General features: G+C 37.7%; 1 protein-coding gene across 2 annotated transcripts in view; it reads left to right on the forward strand.

Moving 5' to 3' along the window:
• Positions 1-26109, forward strand: part of REPS2 (RALBP1 associated Eps domain containing 2) — a 244308-nt gene that overhangs the window by 152129 nt on the left and 66070 nt on the right. For both annotated transcript variants that reach the window (XM_027533588.1, XM_027533589.1), the window contains exon 14: positions 24598-24659. In XM_027533588.1, the coding sequence (XP_027389389.1) occupies positions 24598-24659 (62 nt within the window). The remainder of the gene's footprint in view (positions 1-24597; positions 24660-26109) is intronic.

Consider the following 26109-nt stretch of genomic DNA (forward strand, 5'->3'; position numbering starts at 1 on the left):
AATGTCATAAATTTTTTAGCTAGGCAAAAATTTATAAAGTTTCTAAAAAATATATATTGTACATACTGTTTGTATGTATTCAAAAGCTTTTTTACCACACTTGATAAAGGCTTGAGAAAGAACAACAACAGCAACAAAAAGAGATGGAGAAATTGGAAAACAAACTAAATGAAGTGGGAACACTGAGTATGAAATAGAAAAAATGAAACGTTAGGTAAAAGTAACAGATCATCATATAGTCCAGTTGTTTTTAAACATGGCTGCTCATTGGAAACACATCTGCAGCTTTGGAGAAAAAAAGCAGTACCTGGCATTTGTATTTTTCAAAAAATTCCAAGTTAATTCTGATATGCATCTGAATTTTAAAAAGTGATTACAAGTTTTTCTATTAAATGGTAGCTTTAATGATACAGAATTGTATTATTTTCTGTTAATCATTCATGATACGATGGTATTAAGCAAATAAAAGTTACATAATCACTATAGTAAAAGATGTTTATCAATTTTCACAATCAATAACCAGATTAAAAAAGATAATTATAATTGCAAGCTGTAATGGAAACACGGTTAACCTAACTATATAAAATAATTATATACAATTTGGGGAGTTAAATAGAGTGATGTGGTAAGTGGAAATGCATACATGCACATGTTTTCATCTGCCCAGCCAGTCTATGTCTTTTGGTTGGTGCATTTAATCTGTTTACATTTAGGGTAATTATTGATATGTATGATTCTATTACCATTTTCTTAATTGTTTTGGGTTTACTTTGTAAAAATCTTTTCCTTGTGTGTCCTTCCTAAAGAAGTTCATTTAGCATTTGTTGTAAATGGTTTGGTGGTGCTGAATTATCTTACCTTTTGCTTGTCTGGAAAGCTTTTGGTTTGTCCATCAAACCTGAAGGAGAGTCTTGCTGGGTAGTGTATTCTTGGTTGTAGGTTCTTCCCTTTCATCACTTTAAATATATCATGCTATTGCCTTCTGGCTTGTAGAATTTCTGTTGAGCAATCAGCTGATAACCTTATGGGAGTTCCCTTATATGTTATTAATACCTGTTGTATTTCCTTTGTTGCTTTTAATATTTTTCTTTGTTTTTAATTTTTGTCATTTTAATTACTATGTGTCTCAATGTGTTCCTCCGTGGATTTATCCTGCCTGGGATTCTGTGCTTCCTGGACTTGGTTGATTATTTCCTTTTCTATGTTAGGGAAGTTTTCAGCTATTCTTCAAATATTTTCTCGGGTCCTTTCTCTCTCTTTCTATTCTCCTCTGGGACCCCTATAATGCGAATGTTCATGTATTTAATGTTGTTCTAGAAGTCTCTTAGGCTGACTTCATTTCTTTTCATTCTTTTTTTCTATATTCTGTTCTGTGGCAGTAGTTTCCACCGTTCTGTCCTCCAGCTCACCTATCCATTATTTTGCCTTAGTTATTCTGCTATTGATTCCTTTTAGTGTACTGTTCATCTTTGTTCTTTAGTTCTTATAGATCTTTGGTAAACATTTCTTGCATCTTCTCCATTCTTTTCCCAAGATCCTGGATCATCTTCACTATCATTATTCTGAATTGTTTTTCTGGAAGGTTGCCTATCTTCAGAGCTTCCTTGGTGGCTCAGATGGTAAAGAATCCACCTGCAATGCAGGAGACCCGGGTTCAATCCCAGGGTTAGGAAGATCTCTTGGAGAAACTAATGACTGCCGACTCCAGTATTCTTGCCTGGAGAATTCCATGGACAGAGGAGCCTGCCTGGCTAAAGTCCATAGCGTTGCAAAGAGTTGGACATGACTAAAGCGACTTAGCACACATGCATCCCTATCTCCACTTCTTTTAATTGTTTTTCTGAGGTTTTATCTTGTTCCTTCATCTGGGACATAACCTTCTTCTTTTTCATTCTGATTAATTTTTACATTGGGGTTTTTGTTTCAACCACTGTGGTTCTGCTTGCTTCTGTCTGTCCTCTGGTGGATGAGGCTAAGAGACTTGTGTAAGCTTCCTAATGAGAGGGGCTGGGAAAAACTGGGTCTTGCTCTGGTGGGCAGGGCCAGTGCTCCGTAAGACTTTAATTCAATTATCTGCTGATGGGTCGGGTTGCACTCCCTGTCAGTGACATCTGAAGTGATATCTTTTTATGGTTTTCATTTACATTTTCTAATGACTAATAATGTCAAACATCTTTTCATGTGCTTTTTGGCTACATTTATATCATCTCTGGAGAAATGTCTATTCAGAATCTTTGTCATTTTTTAAATTGGGCTGTCTTCTTTTGTTGTTGAGTTGTAAGGGTTTTTTATATATTCTGGATGTAAGTCCCTTTTCAGATACATGATTTACAAATATTTTCCCTCGTTTTGTGGGTTGTCCTTTCACCCTTTTTGATGATGTTCTTTGAAGTACAAAAGTTCTTAATTTTGATCAAGTTCACTTTATCTATTTTTCTTTTCTCATTTGTGCTTTTGGTGTCATATCTAAGAAACAATGCCTAACTCAAGGTCACAAAATATTACTCCTGTTTTCTTTTAAGTTTTTTATATTTTTAGCTCTTGTGTTAGGTCTGTGATCCATTTGAGGTGGTTTTTGTATATAGGGATCCAAATTCTTTTTTTTTGCATATGACTATTCAGTTGTCCCTGGAGAAGGCAATGGCACCCCACTCCAGTACTCTTGCCTGGAAAATCCCATGGATGGAGGAGCCTGGTAGGCTGTAGTCCATGGGGTCGCTAAGAGTCGGACACGACTGAGCGACTTCCCTTTCACTTTTCACTTTCATGCATTGGAGAAGGAAATGGCAACCCACTCCAGTGTTCTTGCCTGGAGAATCCCAGGGACAGGGGAGCCTGGTGGGCTTCCATCTATGGGGTCGCACAGAGTCGGACACGACTGAAGCGACTTAGCAGCAGCAGCAGCATTCAGTTTTCCCAGCACCATTTGTTGACAAAATGAATAACTCCTAGGTTAGTTTTCCTGGTATCTTTTTGAAAATCAATGACCATAATATAAGGGTTTATTTCTTGACTCTTAATTCTATTCCATTCATCTGTATGTCTTTCCTTATGCCAGTACCATACTATATTGATTATTCCAGAATTGTAATGTTTTGAATTTGGAAAGTGTGTAACTACCCACTTTATTCTTTTTCAAGATTGTTCTGGTTATTCTGGGTCCCTTGGATTTTCATATGAAATTTAGAATCAGCTTGTCAATTTCTGTTAGCAAAAAGAAAAAGCCAGCTGGGATTTTATTGGGAAATGTATTGAATCTGTAGGTAAGTTTGGTTAGTATTACTATCTTCGTATTTCCACCCCCCAACTTTATTGAGGTTAATTGACAAATAAAATTTGTTTAAATATATATTAAAAACATGTATATATATATATGGTACAACTTGATATTTTTCATTTTAACAGTTTTAAGTCTTCTAGTTGTAATGGATGTATTTCCCTTTATATGAGTATTTAGTTTCATTCAACAATGTTTTGTGATTTTCAGCATACAAATTTCACTTCTTCAAATTCTTAGCCCTCTGTGTCCTCAGTTTGTGCATCTACTGATTCAACCAATTGTGGACTGAAAGTATTAGAGAAAAAAATTCCCAAAAGTTCTATACAACAAAGTTTGATGTGTCATTTACATTGTAGTAGATATTATAAGTAATCTAGAGTTGATTTAAAGTATACGTGAGGATGTGCATTGGTTATATGCAAGTTCTACATCATTTTAAGTAAGGAACTTGAGCATCCTTGGATTTTTGTATCCACAGGGGCTTGTGGATTCAGTCCCACAGGGATACTGAGGAATGACTATGTTTTATTTATTTTAAGAGTTTATCCTAAAGGAAATTAATTTAATTTAATTTTTGCAGTCTTCATTGCTGGTGTATAGAAATATCATTTTTTTTTTGGTATACTGATCTTTTATATTGAAACTTTGTTGAACTTGTCTATTAGTTGTCTGGGCATGTACTATCCTTAACTTAGATTAATGAGGCAGGGAACATACTCATTATTGGACTTCTAACTGCTTATCTAGTCTTGCATCTGTCCACAAATCAAAGAGGAAATCCCTTTTAATGTTTAGGAAACACCAGCTTCCCTGGTGGCTCAGTGGTAAAGTATTGCTATCTAAATAGCAATGCCAATGCAGGAGATGCGGGTTCAATCCCTGGGTTGAGAAGATCCCCTGGGAAAGGAAATGGCAACCCATTCCAATATTCTTCTCTGGGAAACCCCACAGACAGAGGAGCCTGGCAAGCTACAGTCCGTGGGGTTGCAAGAGGGTCAGACACAACTGAGTGACAGCAACAACAACAACTTTGAAAGAATCATTATTGAGAGTATCCAGTCTTCTGTCATATGTGAAACTAATTGATTTAGTCCCATTTGTTGAATAGTATATTCTTTACCCATCAGTATGCTGTATCCATTCTGTCCTAAGCAAGGTTTCCCTATTTGCAACAGTTTTTTGGGGGGAGGCCTCTCTACTCCATTAACATTAATTCCATTAGTACTAGATAGCAGAATGAGAATGGCTGTTAAGAATTTGAGGCTTACTTTGTTTTTGTTTTTTTAATTTTATTTTTTAAAATATAAATTTATTTATTTTAATTGGAGGCTAATTACTTTACAATATTGTATTGGTTTTGCCATACATCAACATGAATCCACCACGGGTGTACACGTGTTGAGGCTTACTTTGTACAAAGGATGCATTTAAAGCATTTTATATGCATTATCTCTTATTCTCACAACAATCCTAATGAGGTAGATGCTATTTGATCAGTGTTTTAGAGATTCAGAAACTGAGGTGCAGAAGTTAATTTGGCCAAGGTTATGGAGGTAGTTTATGGTGGAGCTAGGCTTAAACTTGTGCAGTCCAATGCTGGAGCCTAAACTCTGTTGCCTCAAGAAGGGGCAAGTATTTCTCTTCTCTCTACCCTACTTGCCTCTCCCAGGTTGTCTACTTAATCAGATGTTTACTAGGCATGTCTCTCTCTCTCTCTTCAGCTGCCTCTGCTGCAGATTGAGTTCTTAGAGAGGGTAGAAGGCAGAATGCTATTATTCCTCCTGGTCACAGGCCTCACCCTGCTTCACTAACCAGCTGAGGACCGGAACTCATCTCCAGACCTGGGCAATTGGCTGCCACTGCAGTCTTTGTCTTTGAAGGGCCAGGGAATGCCTTCCAGTTTCCTAGACTTCAGTCCTTGCTTTCAGGCCTGCTCTTGTTTGTGGAGGGGTCTATCGTGAGAAGTAACACACTCACAACTCATAGTGATAGAACATTAAGATTTCCCATTGGACTTCTCAGTAGTTGATAGATGAAAGGTGTTGGCTGCAGTATAGTGTCACTTTGTCATGAGCTATGAAGTCTAGAAGTTCATTTAAACACAGAGAAATAGATGTGAATGGGCTGTTGGGCTTGATGAATATTTTTGAAGGTTAAAACCCAGTTCAGGTGATTCAAGTTTATCTGTGTCAGTGTTCAGCATGTTCATCCAGACTCATGCCAACTTCAGCCTTTCAAAGCTGTGGTTATAGTGTACTGTCTTCGGCTTTTTTTTTTTTTTTCCTAGTTCCTTTCTCCCTTTGTAGGGGTTTCCTCTTTTCCAGTAAGCTATGTGAAAGTTTCTCTAGTACCAGTGCATGATTGTATCTGTATAAGACAAAAAGCTGGAGGTTTACAAAGGCTGGCCGAGGTGAAGGTGCAGCTGGTCCTGCCATTGGGCAGAGTACTTTCTCTTTTAGATCCACTGTCCAGTTTTACAGGCATCCCTGCTGGCTGAGTGCTTTAATGAGGGGAGGAGTGGGACCAGAGTCTCTGAAAGATGTGGTGGGAGATGTTAGTATAACCTTTGTTTTTAAAATGCTTATAAAACTTGTTTAAGTAATAGAAAAATACTTTTTTGTATGTAAAATTCACACATTACTGATGTGCCCCTTAACTTTATCCCCAGCAAACCTAGTGTCCTGCCCTGCAAATGTATTTCTCTGACATTTTCTGGTGCATTTATTAATGTACATGTGTACCTATGACATCATTTTCATGTTTTTTGTATTTAAAATAATTGGCATCACATTGTGCATGTTTCCTCCATGCTTTTGCATACTGTGTTGTGTCTTGAAGATACATCCATGTCAGTACTGGTAATTTTGTCATTCTTTTATACATGTTCTGTACTCTGGCTACTCTGTTAAAAGCTGTATTACGTCCCAGTGCACCAGCCCCAAGCATCCAGTATCGTGCATCGAACCTGGACTGGCGACTCGTTTCATATATGATATTATACATGTTTCAATGCCATTCTCCCAAATCATCCCACCGAGGGAGGAGGGAGGAGGGTTCAGGATGCAGAACACGTGTATACCTGTGGTAGATTCATGTTGATATATGGCAAAACCAATACAATATTGTAAAGTTAAAAAATAAAATAAAATATTAAAAAAAATTAAAAAAAAAAACCGTATTACAGAAAAATTTTTAATGTGTGTCAAAGTAGAGAACCCCCACCCCCAGGTTATTTTGAAGCAAATCTCAGGTGGTGGAATAGTTTCATACATCAGTTCAGTTCAGTTCAGTCACTCAGTCATGTCCGACTCTTTGAGACCCCATGGACTGCAGCACGCCAGGCTTCCCTGTCCCATCACCAACTCCCAGAGCTGTATCTCTAGCAGATAAGGCATTTAAAGCAATGACTAAGCTTTTATCATATGTAACAAAATTAGTAATAATTCCTTAATATTGTCTACTATCTAGCCAGTGTTCAGATTCCCTGAATTGTTTCAAGTATGTCTTTTTATAGCAGCTTGTTCCACTCATGATCCAAGCAAGGGCAGCATGCACATTGCACTTGTTTTGCATTTGTTAAGTCTCTTTTATTAATAGAGTCTTTTCTTCGGCCCCTCCCTTGCTATTCATTAGAAAATCATCCATTCTGTAGACATTTCCACATTCTGTATTTGGCTTGTTCTCTCCTCTTCTGTCTCCTGTATGTCCTATAAACAAGTGGATAGGTCTAGACTTGATTAGAATCAGATTCTGTTTTTGGCAAGAAGACTTCTTAGTGATGCTGTGTACTTCCTACTGCATCACATTAATAGATTCTTAATGTCTGATGCCTCTGTTTTTGTCATGTTTGATTGATCAGTGGGTTCATATAGTATTAGCCTGATTCGTACCTTATGATAAAGATCCCAACAACCTTTCCAACAATGTTTTTTTTATCAAATATTGATCACCATTGTGTATATCTAGTGGCATGATAATGAGTATTTAACAACTAGCCATTGTTAATTTTCATGGTGTTGACATTCCTGCCATGGCCGATTTCAGTCTTACTGATGTGTCACTGAATGTGAGGTTGGGACAGATCTGCTCAGTTGGTTCTCCCAAGCTAGTATGAGCTGTTTCTAGCAAACCACTACTTAGATCCTTGACTTAATTAGTAGTTGCAAAATGGTGATACTCTCTTTTATTTCTTTTACCTCTATTAACTTGGACCACGGCTTGCTTGGTTGCTTACTTATTTATTGACCACGCTGCGTGGGATGTGGGATCTTAGTTCCCCAACCAGGAATCGAACCTATGCCCCTTGCAGTGGAAGCAGAGTCTTAACCACTGGACTGCCAAGGAAGTCCCAACCATGGCTTATTTAACCATTTTCCAATTGTTGAACAGTTTGCTTATCACCTTTATAAAGCTTTAAGCTGAAGAGTACTGTACAACAATTTAATTCTCAATGCATCACTAAATTCCTTATATGAATTTTGAGTTTATAGAAGTATATGAAAACTGAAATAAACTTCATTCCTGGTGACCAGGAAAAGTGTCTTATTCATTTAACCAGTACTTACTTAGCACTTAACTATGTGGTTGGTACCATAGAGACTCCCAAGAGGAATATAGATACGGCCCCACATCTGCCAATTAGTATTACAGTTACACGTGAGAATGGTGCTGAGTCTGGGTGGTTTTTAACTGGAATGATCTGTGGATGTGTTGCTGGGGGGCATGCCAGCCATACAATTAAGCTAACCATTGAAGAGTGGATCTGATTTTTGGAGTCAAATTCTTTGACTCCAATTTGTTGATCCTTTTTTGATATCTGCCTTGGTTCAGTTTTTATTGCCTGGGAGTCTTCTAAAGTAATCTCCAGTCTGATATGCTTGTTTCATTCTTTACTTTATAGAACAGTAGGATTGTTTTGAGCACAACTATGATGTCACCTCCCTCCCCCAAATCCTTCAGGACCTTCTATGTAAAAACTAAGGGACACAGTACCATGGCCTGGCATGCCCAAGGAGAAGTGTATTTCAGAATAAAGTGGAGACTGGAAGGCTAATGTCTGCTGACTGGCCAAAGAAAATGGAAACTAGTGGAGAGAGAGTTTGTAAACTGTTTCCCCAGGAAGTCTTAGAGCCTTCCATTGGCATGGTAGAGTTAATGCAGATTGCAAATAGTTGTAGAGTGATTAGGAAACTTTGATGTGAAGCAGTTGTTATCATCTTGAAATGTTTAAGGGTAAAATTTAGTTTGACTATAAAGTCTTATTTTAAAAATTGTTGATGGAAAAGAGTTCTGATGGAATCTATTTCTAGGCTGCATGCCTGCGTTCCCTCCTACTTTCCTTCCTTCCAACACACATGCCTACTCAGGCGTGCACGTACACATGCACACAACTGGTGATTTAAGGAGTTTAATAGTAAAAGGATTAGGAAAAATGCACTTATATAAATTCTCATATGAGAAATGAAACTTGACTTTCACTGAAGTTAAATCTTAGGTGTATTTGTCATTTAACTCCATTTGTGTCTCCATTTGAGACTTAATTAACCCTTGTCACACACATATCCTGGGGTGCAGGAAGAAGGAGTTATTGGTAAACACTGTCAAATAAATTCTAGAATGTTATAATATCAGTGCTAAAGGAGAAGAGAGAACTTGAGTTCGTCGTTTTGGCCAACTCTCACGTGTTCCATGTGAGGAGACAGAGATCCAGAGAATGTAACTGCTTGTTATCCATCAGAATCCTTTAAAGATAGGACTTCCCTGGTGGTTTGTGTACTCCCAATACAGGGAGCACAGGTCTGATCCCTAGTTGGGGACCCAGGATCCTGCATGCCGCTCACGGCCTAGCTAAGACGTAAAAAAAAAAAAAAAAAATGAATAGAGATTAAAATTTCTTTAATAAAACACTAAAAAAATTTTAGAAAAGAATCCTTTGAAGATGGGAAATCTTTGTTCAGATCTTTGCTGCAGCAAATTTGGTATCAAAGAAAGCAGTTTGTGTGAATTCATTTGGGGAGCATACTTTGCTATTTTTCTATAGGTAATAACACTAATATCTAAAGTTTAAAAGTATACTAGAGAATAAATTTGGTGTCCTTTATATGCAAGAAACTAAATACTATAATTTTATTGTGTTTCCTTCCACATGATAGGAAAGAAAGTTTTGTGTTCAAAAATACTTGGAGATGTTAGGAATATATCTATTTTTTAATTATTAAAACTAGGTTATTATAAAAAGCCATATATATGTGAGAAAAGGTATGGGATACTGAACCTGTAGCTTCAACAATTATTAACTATAGCCCATCGTGTTTCCCCTGTATTCCCATATGATTAATTTTACTTTTTCCCCATGGGTAGCTTTAAAAATATATTGAATAAACAGCATGATCCTACTGTGTAGTACAGGGAACTATATTTAATATCTTGTAAGAATATATATATATATATATATGTATATATATATATAATTGAATCATTTTACTGTACACCAGAAACTAACACAACCTTATAAATCAGCTTTACTTCAATTTAAAGAAAGCAACCATTGAGGTATGATTTCTAGACCATAAAATTCATCCACTTTAAGTGAACTGCTCAATGATTTCTAGTAAATTTATGAAATTTTGCTACTGTCACCATAATCTAGTTTTACAATATTTTCATTTATTTTTTTTTATTTTTTAAATTTTATTTTTAAACTTTACATAACTGTATTAGTTTTGCCAAATATCAAAATGAATCCGCCACAGGTATACATGTGTTCCCCATCCTGAACCCTCCTCCCTCCTCCCTCCCCATACCATCCCTCTGGGTCGTCCATCTTTTTTAATATCCCAATAATATCCTTTAATGCCTTAGAGTTAATCCCAGTGCCCAGCCCCAGACTAATGTACTTTCTGTTTCTATAGATTTTCCTTTTCTGGACATTTCATAATAAATAGAATCATACAATGTGGGATCTTTTGTGTCTGGCTTCCTTTACTTTGTATAATGTTTTTGAGGTTCATACATGTTGTAGCATGTATCTGTATTTCTTTTTATTGCTGGATAGTAGTCCATTGTATGGCTGAACAGTAATTGTCTATCCATTCTTCAGTTCAGTGGACATCTGAGTTGGTTTTTCTTTTTGCCTATTATGAGAAATGATGTCAGGATCTGAATGCATAAAAATCTTTATGTGATGATATGTTTTCATTTCTCTTGTCAAGATACCTAGGAGTGGAATTGCTGATGTAACTTTTTTTTTTTTTTTTGCTGTGCTGAATGGCATGTGGGATCCTAGTTCTCAGAACAGGGTTTGAAGCCATGCCCCCTACATTGGAAGTGCAGAGTCTTAACCACTGGACCACTAGGGAAGTCCCTTTATTTAACTTTTAAAGACACTGCCAACTGGTTTCTAAAGTACATGTACCATCTTACATTCCCATCAGCAGTGCTTACTATTTCTTAATATATTCACCAGCACTTGTTATTTTTTGTTACAGCTGTGGTACAATGTGGTATTTCTTTGTGATTTTTATTTGCATTTCCCTGATGACTAATGATATTGAGTGTCTTTTCATGTGCTTATTAGTGATGCCTATATCTTCTTTGGTGAAATATCTACTCAAATCATTTGCTCACTTTTAAATTAGGTTTTTGTCTTTTATTGTTGAGTTGTATATTCTGGAGTTCATTGTATTTTCAGATATGTGGTTTTCAAACATTTTCCCCTATCTGTGCCTTGTCCTTTCATTTTAATGGTGTCTTTTAAAGCACAGAAGTTTTAAATTTAGATGAAGTGCAATTTATGAATTCTTTCCTGATTGGATTGTGCCTTTGGTGTCAAAGCTAAGAAATCTTTGCCCAACTCAAGGTCTTGAAGGTCTTATCCTGTTTGCTTCTAAAGGTGTTATAATTTTAGCTCTTACAGTCATGTCTCTAATCCATTTTGATTTAATTTTTGTATATAGTGTGAGGTAACAGTCTAAGTTCTTCTTTTTATATGTGGATAACCACTTGTCCCAGTACTGTTTGTTGAAAAAATACTCTCCTTTCCCTATTGAATTGCGTTGGTATCTTGGTTGAAAATCATTTGTCTGTAAATATAAGGGTTTATTTCTGGACCCTCTATTCTTTTTCATTGATCTGTATGTCAGTACTACATTGAATATTTTCCAAAGCAGAGGAATTATATGTAGGCTTGTGAAGAGGTGTTCACATGACTAAGAAGGCTAAATATTTGCTACAATGACACATTTTTAGGTAGTGTTTAGCATCTCACTTAAGTGAGTTTGTGGTGGCACCCCACTCCAGTACTCCTGCCTGGAAAATCCATGGACGGAGGAGCTTGGTAGGCTGCAGTCCATGGGGTCTCTAAGAGTTGGACATGACTGAACGACTTCACTTTCACTTTTTACTTTCATGCATTGGAGAAGGAAATGGCAACCCACTCCAGTGTTCTTGCCTTGAGAATCCCAGGAACGGGGAAGTCTGGTGGGCTGCCGTCTATGGGGTCACACAGAGTCAGACATAACTGAAGTGACTTAGCAGCAGCAGTAGCAGCATATACAGAAACACCCTTTAGTTCCAGTAGTCTTTCTCTGCAGCCTTCTGACATACTTTTTCTCTGGGTGGAGAATAACCCCTTTGGAACTGCTTATTTCCCGTATCAGTGCCCTCTTTTGCTCTTTACCACTACATGTCCTATAGGTTCAAAATATGATACTGATTGCTGCATCACAGTAGCCTTGTGACCTTGATGTGTCATTTTACTGTCCCAGGCTTAAAATTTCTCATTTGTAAAGTGAAAGAATGGAATTTTATGTAATTACTTTTCCAAATACAATCATTAATATTTTCTTGAATAGTTCCAAGGCATGGGTAAGTCCATTTATTTTAACTGGTGGAAAAAATTATTCTACTTAACAGAGAATTTAATGCCCTTTTATTTTTTAAGGTGAGTCAGGGATTATCAGGGGATCAGGGCACAAGTATTGTTGGAAAGGTACTCCTGGCACATACTTCATTGTATATATAGGTGTATATGACATGAATCCATCACTGTGTGTAACTGGGTGATCAGGGGGCAGACAGAGGCTTACACATGCTTTCGTGATTAGAAAGAAGAGAAAGAAAGAAATTTTTTTTTTTTTTACAGAGAAATAGCAATTTTTATGAACTTGCAAAGAAGAGGAATGGTCCTCACTGATGAAATCCTTGAAGCTTTGCATATGGCCAACTCTATTTGATTGATACTTGAAAGTGTGGGTCCCACTGGCAGGCTTCTTTCAACATTTTCCATCCTTTAAGGTTTTTTTTCTTCCTTTGGCATTTGAAAGCTTTTATTTTCTTCATAAAATATTCCTAGTCTGGGGGGATGGGAGCCCTTTTCCACAGCTGAGGTTATTCCAAGTTTTATTCCCCTGAAGAATTGGCTTTCTGTTCCTTGAAGCTTTCAATTGCTACATCTGCTGCTTTATTTCCATTCAGTAAGCTGGAACATGTTTTCATTTAGTCATTTATTTAGGGCTTTGTAAAAATCTGAAGGAAGTTAGTAAATAGACAGTAATAAATATGAATAATACTGTGTTGGGAAATTTCTAAGCATAATGAAGTAAGAGGATAAAAAATTTTAGAGGTTAGTGTTTTAGAATCTCAGTTCTAAGAAACATATTCAGCAGATCAGTGTCAGAAAATGCACATCGTTCAATAAATTTAATAAACACTGGAAATTATTACTGTGTTTTCTGAATTTGTGATTAAATGGTAGGTTCTTTTATGAAGTTTTTAATTTATTTTTCAAGATGTGAGTATTTATTAGTTTTTCCCTGATTACACTTATAGAAAATGTTAAATTCAAGTATAGTTGATTTACAATGTTATACTACTTTCAGGTGTACAACACAGTGATTTGGTATTTTTGTAGGTTATACTCCACTTAAAGTTATCAAAAATATTGGTTATTTTCCTTGTGCTGTATATTACATCCTTGTGTCATTTATCTGATACCTAGTAGTCTGTATCTCTTAATTGCCTACCCCTATCATGCCCTTCCATCTAGCCCTCTCTCCACTGGTAACCAGTAATTTGTTCTCTGTATCTATGATTGTGTTTCTGTTTTGTTACATCTATTCATGTGTTTCACTTTTTTAGATTCCATATACAAGTGAAAACATACAGTACTTGCCTTTCTCTGACTTCACTAAGCATAGTACCTTCACAGTTCATCTATGTTGCTGCAAATGACATTATTTCATTCTTTTTTATGGCTGAGTACTATTCCATTGTGTGTGTGTGTACCACTTCTTTATCCTTTCATCTGTCAATGGACACTTATTTGACAAAGCCTTACTGATATCTGATGCCCCACCTTATTAACTATGAGACTTTAAGAATAAACCTGTAATTGATTCATAGGTATGATAGCCTTTAATGTATGCAGAAAATGTTTTCTCCTCCCCTGCCTTCTCCCCTCTCCCCTTCTCTTCCTTTCTGGGAAAGCAGGTGATACTATTAACAGGTACGTTGTCATCTTTTGCATGTGTACAAGAGATTATTCAGCCAAAGTATGTTTTCAGTTTCAATTTGCATGAAGGTGTACTTTTTTAAAAAATTGATTGGAGCATGCTGGATAAAATATTTGAATCTAATTTGAGGTCTTTTAATTTTGTGATTAAATTAAAAGTGTCTTCTTCCAAGATACTTACTCCTTGGAAGAAAAACTATGACAAACCTAAACAGCATATTAAAAAGCAGAGACATCATTTTGCTGACAGAAGTCTGTATAGTAAAAGCTATGGTTTTTCCAATAGTCATGTATGGATGTGAGAACTAGACCATACAAAAGGCTGAGTGCCCAAGAATTGATTTTAAATGGTGGTGCTGGAGAAGACTCTTGAGATTCCTTTGGACAGCAAGTTTATCTATTAAACCAGTCAATCCTAAAGGAAATCAGCCCTGACTATTCATTGGAAGGACTGATGCTGAAGGTGAAGCTCCAATACTTAGGCCATGTCATGTGAGAGCCAACTCATTGGAAAAGACCCTGATGCTGGGAAAGATTGAAGGCATGAGGAGAAGGAGGCTACAGAGGATGAGGTGGTTGGATGGCATCATTAACTCAATGGACATGAGTTTGAGCTAGCTCCAGGAGATGGTGAAGGACAGGGAAGCCTGGCGTGCTGCAGTTCATGGGGTTGCAAAGAGTTGGACATGACTAAGCGACTGAACAACAATTTAAGGTCATGAATGGACTGAAGATATTATAAGAAAGATTTTTCACTAAATTCAATTCCAATTATTCACCCACTGTGTACTTACTAAACACAAGGTAGTATGCTTAGGTGCTTTGGAAGACCAACAGATGAATTAGACATAAAATTGGTAGAATGAAGCTAGATTTGTATCTCCTGCCATTAAAGGAAATGAACACAGAATCATAAACAGGAAGAAATGCCATTTTGAGGGGGAAAGAATAGCAGCTAAGGGAAAAGCTGAGGCTTGGGGAACACTCAGCTCTGCCTGCCTCCTTCCAGGAGCCATGTGTGTAAGTAGGTAAATCTTGACATTTCTTACTGATGGTCCAAATCTGAAGCCAAGTAGAATAAGTGGGAATTCTTAGTTTTCCCTTCTCTTGATTGAAGGTCAGTGGACATAACTTTTGGAAAGAGTGGAAAACCTGGAAAAGGGAGTAATCAGTCACAGCTGATATCCTGATATGATGGAAGGGGAGGCCAGGGCTCCATGCTGAACTGAGGGGATGTAGTAAGATCTGGGAAGCTCCTCTGAGGCCATTGATTTACCTCAAGATTTGGGAGAAGGCACTCTGCTACAGAGTTTTAATGTTAATTATTTTGGTATTTCCTTCATATTTCAAAATAAAATACTGTATAACCTCTAATTGACTTTTCAATTTTAGTCATCATCTACTGTCTTCTCTCTACTATCACCTTTCCTTTCTTCTACCCTCCCAGTATACTTTATTATCATTTTGATTAGATTAATATTGTGTTTATATTATTTTTGTGGCTATGTGAGTCAGAGTAAAGTTTTCACTTTTCCTGCTGCACAGGTTTTTGTTTGCTTTGGAGTGAATACTCATCTTGTTTCTAGTGTACTTTCCCGTGAATCAACTGTAGACTCTCAGTTTTCTAAGGTTACTCTTATTCTGAAATATCAGTTATCAGTTTCGTCTTAGTGAAGAAATCTTAAATGATTGTGTTCTATGCCTGGTGTTTAGTTTTCATCATGGTATCCTCCTGTACTGTCATCCAAGGATTCCTTTCCTATTTCTCCCATGTTGGATCTCCTTTATCCTGTTATGTCTTAGTCTTTATTGCTTTATTCTCTTGTTTAGTGGTAAAGAACCCACTTCCAAATGCAGGAGATGTAAGAGACGTAGGTTTAATCCCTGGGTTGGGAAGATTCCCTGGAGGAGGGCATGGCAACCCACTCCAGTATTCTTGCCTGGAGAATCCCATGGACGTAGGAGCCTGGTGGGCTACAGTCCATGAGATTGCAAAGAGCTGGACACAACTGAAGTGACTTAGCACACAAGCATGTATCATTGAGTAGCTTTCTTGGAAAGGGTATGTGGTGCTCAATTGGAGACACTGAATGTCTAAAAATATCTCTAATTGAACCACCATGCAGGCTGCTAGTTTGGGTAAATAATCACTGATTAGAAATCAGATTTGTTCAGAGTTTTGATGGTAGTGCTCCAATGAATTCTAGGTTCCAGTGGTATAATAAGAAATCTAAAACCATTTGGACACCTGATCCTTTGTATATAGCCTGCCCTCCTTTTCTGCCCCATGCTTGGAAATTGTAGAATCTTCTAACTCCACTTTTTTGAAATTTCATGTAGATGTACCTTGCCATGAGTCTGTTTTCTTCCACCATCCCTGAATACTCAGTGGATGTTTTTAATTTAGAAACTCATATTCTTCATTTTCAGCAAATTTTCTTGAACTGGTTAATTGATTTATTACCATTTTCTCCATTTCTTTTTGTGGAACTTTTATTTGGATATTAACCTGCTTTCTTTATGATTTCCTTAGATTATCTTTGAATATTTCTGTTAAGCTTTTTTCTTTCTGCTGTCATGTTTTTAATTTCAAGTGCTGTTTTTAATTTTTTGAATATTCTATTTTCAGTAGCATCCCATTATTTTATCTTTACAAATAGCATTTTTTAAATCTCTTTTTGATGCTTTCCTTGATGACTATATTAAAAATTTTATCCTTCACTTTTACGTCATTATCTGTCTTCTCAGTAGTATATAAGCTTCATGAAGATAGAGCTTTTTTCCTGTGTTTTTTTTCTACTGATATATTTCCAGCACCTTAAACAGTGCCTGACACATAGTAAATGTTTCAATATTTCTGGAATAAACTGAATGATCATTCTGATGATGTTAATAACATTAAATTTTTTTCTCATATAGAGCCAATCTGTTTCATTGAGGTCAGTTGTTTTCTATTTTTGTTGTTCTAACTTAGGTTAGAAAATTTTGGGCAGATATCTGGCAGTACTTCATCATCTGCTTATATTTAAGAATGGGGTCTAAAAAGCTGATGGAACACATGAGTAAATGGTTGGGACTTGCCGTGTGTGGGCTTCATGATAGAATGATTCTGGCTGGACCATCTTGTTGGTTTCTCTTGATGTTGACACCTAGATCTTCCGTCCTGGCTGGTCCAATTCCTCAGAGCACGATCTCCTAGTCTCTGGGTACAGTAGTCTGGAAGCAAACAGTGAGAGGGCTGGAAGTGTCTCAACATCCAGAGTACTACATTTACTGTTGTCAGTATGGCCCCTGGGCCTTGTGTCCTCCCTGGAGAAGAAAATACTTCTAGCCTTTTTCTGGAGTGAGAGACAGGATGAAACTGTGCAGAATGTATGAGAAAAATCTCAGGATCTAACTGCTCCTAAACTCTATTTCAGTCAGTTTTTTAAAATATGGGAATGGAACATAATTGTATAGTTCTTTCTAATGTTAGTTCAAGCAAATATTTGTATTCTGAGTTATCCAGGTGAATTAAAGGCAGAACACGACCACTAACAGGCAGAAGGGACCACAGGAGCAGGGATCCTGAAGCCCAAAGTGGCATGAGGTGTAGCTGGAACTAGATTGTCAAGGGTCTTGTTGAGATACACCTTTCTTCTGAAGGGTGGGAAATAGGATCCATTATCAGTTAACTGACTGCAGCCATGAAATTAAAAGACGCTTACTCCTTGGAAGGAAAGTTATGACCAACCTAGATAGCATATTCAAAAGCAGAGACATTACTTTGCCAACAAAGGTTCGTCTAGTCAAGGCTATGGTTTTTCCTGTGGTCATGTATGGATGTGAGAGTTGGACTGTGAAGAAGGCTGAGCGCCGAAGAATTGATGCTTTTGAACTGTGGTGTTGGAGAAGACTCTTGAGAGTCCCTTGGACTGGAAGGAGATCTAACCAGTTCATTCTGAAGGAGATCAGCCCTGGGATTTCTTTGGAAGGAATGATGCTAAAGCTGAAACTCCAGTACTTTGGCCACCTCATGCGAAGAGTTGATTCATTGGAAAAGACCCTGATGCTGGGAGGGATTGGGGGCAGGAGGAGAAGGGGACGACAGAGGATGAGATGGCTGGATGGCATCACTGACTCTATGGATGTGAGTCTGAGTGAACTCCGGGAGTTGGTGATGGACAGGGAGGCCTGGCGTGCTGCGATTCATGGGGTCCCAAAGAGTCAGACACGACTGAGCGACTAATCTGATCTGATCAGTTAACTTTGTTTACTTTTTACTACTTTCCTTATTTTACCCCTACTTCTTGAAGAGTTTGCTGTCACTAGTTCTTGAGAACTGGGGGCTTCTATGGTCCAGATTGGTTACTGTCTGCCTTCTCTACTGCTCATTCAGCTATCAGTCATCTATCCTTTTTCTCAATTACAAATGTAAACAATTTAAACAAAAAACATTAACAGTTCTTGTCACTATTCTGTTGATGAGGTAATAGTGAGATTAATTGCAAATATTTAAACTACTATCTTTACTCAAAGGTCATATTTATAGGACATTGAACATAACATTAGGACAGCAGAAATGAGGAATCCTACACATTATCAAGCCAAGATTTCAGTCCACAGTGGCCTGGGCTGATAGTGCCTTTAGGTTTCTAGCAGGAGTAATAGTGGAGGAACGCATTTTCCTCTCAGGCCCTGAAGTTTTCCTATAGGTAATTTTCCAAGGAATATGTATTCAGAGTTAAAGGTTGCCAAGCACTCAAAGAAATGGAACACAATGAGGAGAGAGCCAGCAGAAGCAACAAAAAAGTGTAAAATACCAATCCCTTAGTTTTTGGAATTATCAGACATAGACTAAGTAATATGTTTAGTATATTTAAAGAAAAAGAAATGAAGAAAATGAGTAAGTAGCCAATCAATTATAAGAATTAAAAAGGCATTTTGAAAAAAAGACCAAATAGAACTCCTAGAAATGAAAAATATAGTAATTTAAATAAAATCAAAGACTGGCTTATTAGATCACTAAGTACAGTTGAAGAGTTGAAGAGGCAACTGGTTAATTGGACAGCAAGTTTTAGAAAATTATCCAGAATACCACACAGTTAGACAAAGAGCTTCAGAAGGAGAGGTGAAAGAAAGTAGTGCAAAGACTGAAAAGTCATTTAACATTTCCCAGAGTTACTGGGATGCCACATAGTTCAGAAATTCTGACAATGCTTAGCAACTTATGAAAGAAAAGCAAGATGAAGAAATACACGTGCAGGTATAAGGTACGTTTGGTACTGCAGAACACCCAAAACAGTAGATCTTAAAAGCAACCAGACAGAGGACAGCCTACCTACTGAAAAACAGTGATTCCATTGACATCTGACTTCTCAACAGCAATAATGGAGGCCAGAAGACAGGGAAATGTTATTTTCAATGTTGTGGGGGGAAAATAGCTGTTGATCTAAAATTCGGTACTCAGTGAAATCATCTTTCAAGAATGAGGGCAAAATAGTTTTTAGTTAAGTTGACTAAGCTTCCTACTAATAGACACTCAGTAAAGGAAATTCTAAAGGATGAACTTCAGAAAGAAGTTACTATTATAAAAGAAATTGTAATGGAAATTGGGGAAATTTAAAAACTGAATGGTATCACATATCAAAACCTATGGGAGTATATTAAAGAGATACTTGGAAGAAAGCTGTAATGCTAGATGCTTATGTTAGAAGAAAAGCTGAAAAATAACGAGCCAAGCAACCAGTTTAAGCTAGAAAAAGAACAATAGGATAAGCCCAAAGAAAGTAAATGTAAGGAGATGAGCAGACACAAATTGAACGGAAAGCAAGCATATAATCCAGAGACACAAAAAGTTCAAAGTTGGCTTTTTGAAAAGAGAATCAAACTTGACAAATGTCTGGTGAGATTGATGAAGGAAAACCGCAGTGATGACACAAACAGTATATAGGAATGGAAAAAGATTTCCTTTGCAGAGATTAAGATGATAAGGGGGGTTTGAACACCTTTATGGCAATAAATGTGAAAATTTATTAGGCAAAATGAATAACTGTCTAAAAAATACCATTTATCAAAAATGACTTTAAGAATTAGAAAGTCTGAATAATCCTATAACATTTAAAGAAGTAAAATCATTAAAAATCTTCTTTCAATGAAACCTGAGGCCCAGATGGTTCTGATGTCATGTTTTAACTGATATTCAACAACAGCAACAATTTTTGATCTCATATACCCTATTCCAGAGTATAGACAAAGGGATCACTCTCCAGACATATCAAACACACCAGAGGACCATATGAGAAAGGAAATTCACTTGTTAGTCTAACTCATGATTATAGTTACAAAAATCCTAAACAAGTATTAGCCAACTCAGCCTAGCAGATAGAAAAACCTGACAAAGTTGGGATTATCCTAGGGGTGTATGAGTGTCTTAAGACATTCATAGTGTAATTTATCATATTAACAAATCATAAGGAAAAATCATAGCATCATCTCAACAGATGGAGATGTGGACTTGGTTCAATATTCAGTAATGAATTATCATAAAAAGTCTCAAAATAGATGGGAATTTTTGTAATCTATTAAGGGAATGCAAACAAGCAAAATGGCTGTCTGAGGAGGCCTTACAAATAGCTATGAAAACAAGGGAAACAAAAGCAAAGGACAAAAGGAAAGATATACCCATTTGAATGCAGAGTTCCAAAGAATAGCAAGGAGAGATAAGAGAGTCTTCCTCAGCGATCAATGCAAAGAAATAGAGGAAAACAATAGAATGGGAAAGCCTAGAGATCTCTTCAAGAAAATTAGAAATACCAAGGGAACATTTCATGCAAAGATGGGCTCTATAAAGGACAGAAGTGGTCGGGACCTAACAGAAGCAGAAGATATTAAGAAGAGGTGGCAAGAATACACAAAAGAACTGCACAAAAAAGATCTTCACAACCCAGATAATCACAATGGTGTGATCACTCACCTAGAGCCAGACAACCTGAAATGCAAAGTCAAGTGGGCCTTAGGAAGCATCACTACGAACAAAGCTAGTGAAGGTGATGGAATTCCAGTTGAGCTATTTCAAATCCTGAAAGATGACGCTGTGAAAGTGCTGCACTCAACATGCCAGCAAATTTGGAAAATGCAGCAGTGGCCACAGGACTGGAAAAGGTCAATTTTCATTCCAATCCCAAAGAAAGGCAAAGCCAAAGAATGCTCAAACTACCGCACAATTGCACTCATCTCACACGCTAGTACAGTGATGCTTAAAATTCTCCAAGCAGGGTTCATCAATATGTGAACCATGAGCTTCCAGATGTTCAAGCTGGTTTTAGAAAAGGCAGAGGAACCAGAGATCAAATTGCCAACATCCGCTGGATCATTGAAAAAGCAAGAGAGTTCCAGAAAAACATCTATTTCTGCTTTATTGACAATGCCAAAGCCTTTGACTGTGTGAATCACCACAAACTGTGGAAAACTCTGAAAGAGATGGTAATACCAGACCACCTGACCTGCTTATTGGGAAACCTGTTTACAGGTCAGGAAGCAACAGTTAGAACTGGATATGAAACAACAGACTGGTTCCAAATAGGAAAAGGAGTACGTCAAGGCTGTATATTGTCACCCTGCTTATTTAACTTCTGTGCAGAGTACATCATGAGAAACGCTGGGCTGGATGAAGCACAAACTGGAATCAAGATTGCTGGGAGAAATATCAATAACCTCAGATATGCAGATGACACCACCCTTACGGCAGAAAGTGAAGAACTAAAGATCCTCTTGATGAAAGTGGAGAGTGAAAAAATTGGCTTAAAGCTCAACATTCAGAAAACTAAGATCATGGCATCTGGTCCCATCACTTCATGGCAAATAGATGGGGAAATAGTGGACACAGTGGCTGACTTTATTTTTCTGGGCTCCAAAAATCACTGCAGATGGTGAGTGCAGCCATGAAATTAAAAGACACTTACTCCTTGGAAGGAAAGTTATGACCAACCTAGATAGCATATTAAAAAGCAGAGACATCTCTTTGTCAGCAAAGGTCCATCTAGTCAAGTCTATGGTTTTTCCAGTGGTCATGTATGGATGTGAGAGTTGGACTATAAAGAAAGCTGAGTGCCAAAGAACTGATGCTTTTGAACTGTGGTGTTGGAGAAGACTCTTGAGAGTCCCTTGGACTGCAAGGAGATCCAACCAGTCCATCCTAAGGCGATCAGTCCTGGGTGTTCATTGGAAGGACTGATATTGAAGCTGAAACTCCAATACTTTGGCCACCTGATGCGAAAAGCTGACTCATTTGCAAAGACCCTGATGCTGGGAAAGATTGAGGACAGGAGGAGAAGGGGACAACGGAGTATGAGATGGTTGGATGGCATCATCGACTCAATGGACATGGGTTTGGATGGACTCCGGGAGTTGGTGATGGACAGGGAGGCCTGGCATGCTGTGGTTCATGGGGTTGCAAAGAGTTGGACATGACTGAGCAACTGAACTGAACTGAAAACAAACATACAGCAAATGCCATGCTTCATAGTGAAATAGTGTATACGTTACCCTTGAGATCATGTTGCTGTTGTTCAGTCACTAAATCATGTGTGATTCTTTGCAACCCCATGGACTGCAGCACTCCAGACTCCCTGTCCTTCACAGTCTCCCACAGTTTGCTCAAGCTCATGTCCTTTGAGTTGGTGATGTTATGTAACCATCTCATCCTCTGCCATCCCCTTCTCTTTTTGCTTTCAGTCTTTCCCAGCATCAGGGTTTTTTCTAAAGAGTTGGCACTTTGCAACAGGTGTCCAAAGTATTGGAGCTTCAGCTTCAGCATCAGTCCTTCCAGTAAATATTCAGGGTTGATTTCCTTGTTGTGCAAGGAACACTTAAGAGTCTTCTTCAGAACCACAGTTTGAAATCATCAGTTCTTTGGAGCTCAGCCTTCTTTATAGTCAAACTGGAGCTCAGCCTTCTTTATGGTCCAGCTCTCATATCCCTACGTGACTACTAGAAAAACCATAGATTTGACTATAGGGACCCTTGTTTATATTTGTTAATATTTATGATATAATTTTATCCAAAAGTATATTCAGAAGCACACCTTAATATCATTTATAAAAATAGGGCATTTGTTTTTGAAAAATTAAATAATCATAAAAATGAAATTAATCAGACATGAATCTAGAGGTAGATTCTTTTTTCTAGTAACTTGCAGGGCTGTCAGCAGGGACAGTGAGTCATATGACTCACCTGGTTTGTTTCCTGTCTCTCAGGAATCACTGTCTTTTGTTGCCTGATTTCCTAGTGTCAAAGAAACTGTTTATTTTATATAAAAAAATCTATAGATTTGTTTTTGGCTTTTTCAAAAAGGAGGGTATATCTGGCTTCCGATACTCCATCTTGACTGGAATCAGAACTCATTTAATTAAATGTCTGATCATTTCTTAGTCCTGTTTTGTTAATGAAGGGTTGGTTTAACATAGACTTCATTCTGGTGAAAGGCCTTTCCTTTAAAGGCAAGCATAGATTTTGTGTTTATTTTTGTTTTTTTTGTTTTGTTTTGTTTTGTTTGTTTTATTTTTTAAAATAACTGGTAATTTAAAGGCCCAGACTCTGAGGACCCATAGAGTGGGGGCCCTGAGGTAGATAATTCCTGAGACTTTTGTCATTTTCTCTTGCTACATGGTTTGTTTCTGAAGGCTGTTCATGGTCTCACCATTTTTGGAGTTTTGACTTACTGATGTGTTTAATAAATTTTAATGAAAGACAGACTGAGAGAAATCGCTGATGGGCCCACATGGTTGTACTGTATTCATGCACTGGCTCAGGAGGAAAATCTCTATGAAATTACTCTGAGTTACCTTTGTGGAAAGCCCTGAGCTCCATATTCTAGCTTGTCTGATCTAGCTGGATCAAATCAAAAGTGATTTGCAAAAACTTTTATGTTCTTGGCACATTGCTGTGATTTATTTTTAAGGCATAGAAAGTTGTCCAAATACTAGCACACATATTACAGATTTGGAAGTAAACTGCCTATAGTTATATAGAGCATGGTATGCTTTTTGAAGAAGTTTGTAAAGAATGTGGTTTTACTTGACCAGTGTGTGATAATAAACTCATTTCTTGCATGTGATCATGAGCCTTATTTATAATTCAATAGCAGATGTTTTTTTTCATTGTTAAGTTACAACTCAGACATTCTTGGCATAACTCCAGTTTTCTCTATATCTCATAAAATTTTTTAAAAAGTTAGAATGAAACTTTCTTTCAGAATATGCTTCAAATGGGGCTAAATTATTTTAGAAACAGGTTTAATTATCAGAAATTGAGATCTTTGAAGAATCCCTAAATATCATTTTCGTCCATCATTTTCAGCCTCCCCTACTGCTGTCAGACCCACTGACTTACAGGGCAGCAGCACTGCCTTATTAGGGTTCTGGCTCCCAACTCAAGCTAATGAGCAGTGTAATGGCTGAGAGCTTGTGAGAAATAGGCAAGAAGCCAAAGGGCCTAGAGTATTTGAAACTAAATAATTAATATTGGAATAATGAGGGATTGACTGTCCATCCTGTTCTACATCCCGGCCTTTTTGATCAAACGGTGTCATTTCCTTACTGTTTTACATTATCTTAATTACAACAGCCTATATAAATATTTGGACTTTGAATAGGATGGAAGTGAAAAAGGGATTGGAATAGCATATGGTCTTTTTTTTTTAATTTAGCCCACAGATTTTAAAAGTTTAAACAAGTTAAATGGAATAGCTCTTCCTGTTTTACAAGTGAAAGAGGGCTTCCCCCCGCGCCCCCACCGGTGGTCCTTAACAGTGTGTTTTTCTTTTCAGCTTCAAAGTCAGGATTGTTACCTCCACCACCTGCGCTCCCTCCAAGACCTTGTCCATCACAGGTAGGAGACAACATTGATTTTTGTATACTGTCTTTCCGTAGGGAGTTGTCCTCCCACTGTGCTTCCTTTGCACAGGTTGATCACCACTGAACTGCCCAGTCAGGTTTCCAACATGATGTCTGGACTGGACTGGGAGAGCAGAGCATGGCTGAATTTCTTCCTATCCAGCCAGCCCCCAGCCTCAGATGGAAGAGATAGTCTCCTTAAGCAAATGTGTGAAACAGTTCAGTCTTGGCTATGGAGGGTTGCATGTGGTTTTTCACACAAAGAGGAGCAGAAGAGGTGCCTCTCTGATTGTGGCTAGGGAACATGTATATTCTGTGAAGTATATGTACATCGAGCGCCTATATTTTCCTTGCTGTTTTAGGAGTGGTATTCTGCATAAACTAAAAATAAATGGTCATCAGCATGGGTTTAGTGCTGTGGTTTGGGTTCACAGTGCTTTTTTAGGATGGTATTTTCCTTTGGGACAATAAGCTGATCTAGCAGGAGTGGAAGAGTATGTCACCTGAGTCTGTTTCACTTGTGAATGAATTCTGCCTTTTTGACATGTGCTACTATGTCTTTATTCATCACTTTCTGTAGAGTTGAAAATGAGAAGCGAGCAGCAAATCCATAGAGTGTGGTAAAGGGTGCTACAGATCCTTCCTTTCATTAATTGCTGCTGAAGAAACTATCTTTAAGGACCCTCTAACAACTTTTGGCAGAAAATGTTGACAAATGTCTCTGTACACAGTCTCATTTTCTACCTCATTGCTCTGGATAGTTCAGAGCATACCTTTCCATATGGTGCATCTTAGGACTCGCTGAGTGGCTGAAACCACTTTTAACATTGATTTGTCCTTCTCTTAGAGAATTAGATGGTCTTTAGTGTCCACTCAGCCTCAAGATGCAAATACCATGAGACAGTGGCTTCATCCTTCAGTTTTTAGGGTAATTAAAAGCCCTATTCCTCCTGACCCCCATATAAACAAGTGAGAACTTATTTTTCCAATAGTCCAGCATTAGCTTTATGAGAGATTGGTTAACCAACAAGTGTTTATTGAATTTCCACTATTTATCTCCTGCTAAGCTTTAGTTCAGGGGCTTCCCAGGTGGCACAGTGGTAAAGAGTCTGCCTGTCAATGCAGGAGACACAAGAGACGCCAGTTTGACCTCTAGGTTGTAAAGATCCCCTGGAGTAGGAAATGGCAACCCACTCAGATATTCTTGTCTGGAAGATCCCACAGACAGAGGAGCCTGATGGGATATAGTCCACGGGGTCACAAAGAGTTGGACATGACCGAGTATGTGTACATTACTACCAGAAGCTTTAGTTCCATCCTTGTCCTTCTTTGGCTATGATTTCTACTTATTTAAATTATTCAGTTTAGTCACTCAGTCATGTCTGACTCTTTGCAACCCCATGGACTGTAGCATGCCAGGCCTCCCTGTCCATCACCAAATCCCG

This window comes from Bos indicus x Bos taurus, chromosome X (genome assembly GCF_003369695.1).
Source record: "Bos indicus x Bos taurus breed Angus x Brahman F1 hybrid chromosome X, Bos_hybrid_MaternalHap_v2.0, whole genome shotgun sequence".
In the NCBI taxonomy this organism is placed as follows: Eukaryota; Metazoa; Chordata; class Mammalia; order Artiodactyla; family Bovidae; genus Bos; species Bos indicus x Bos taurus.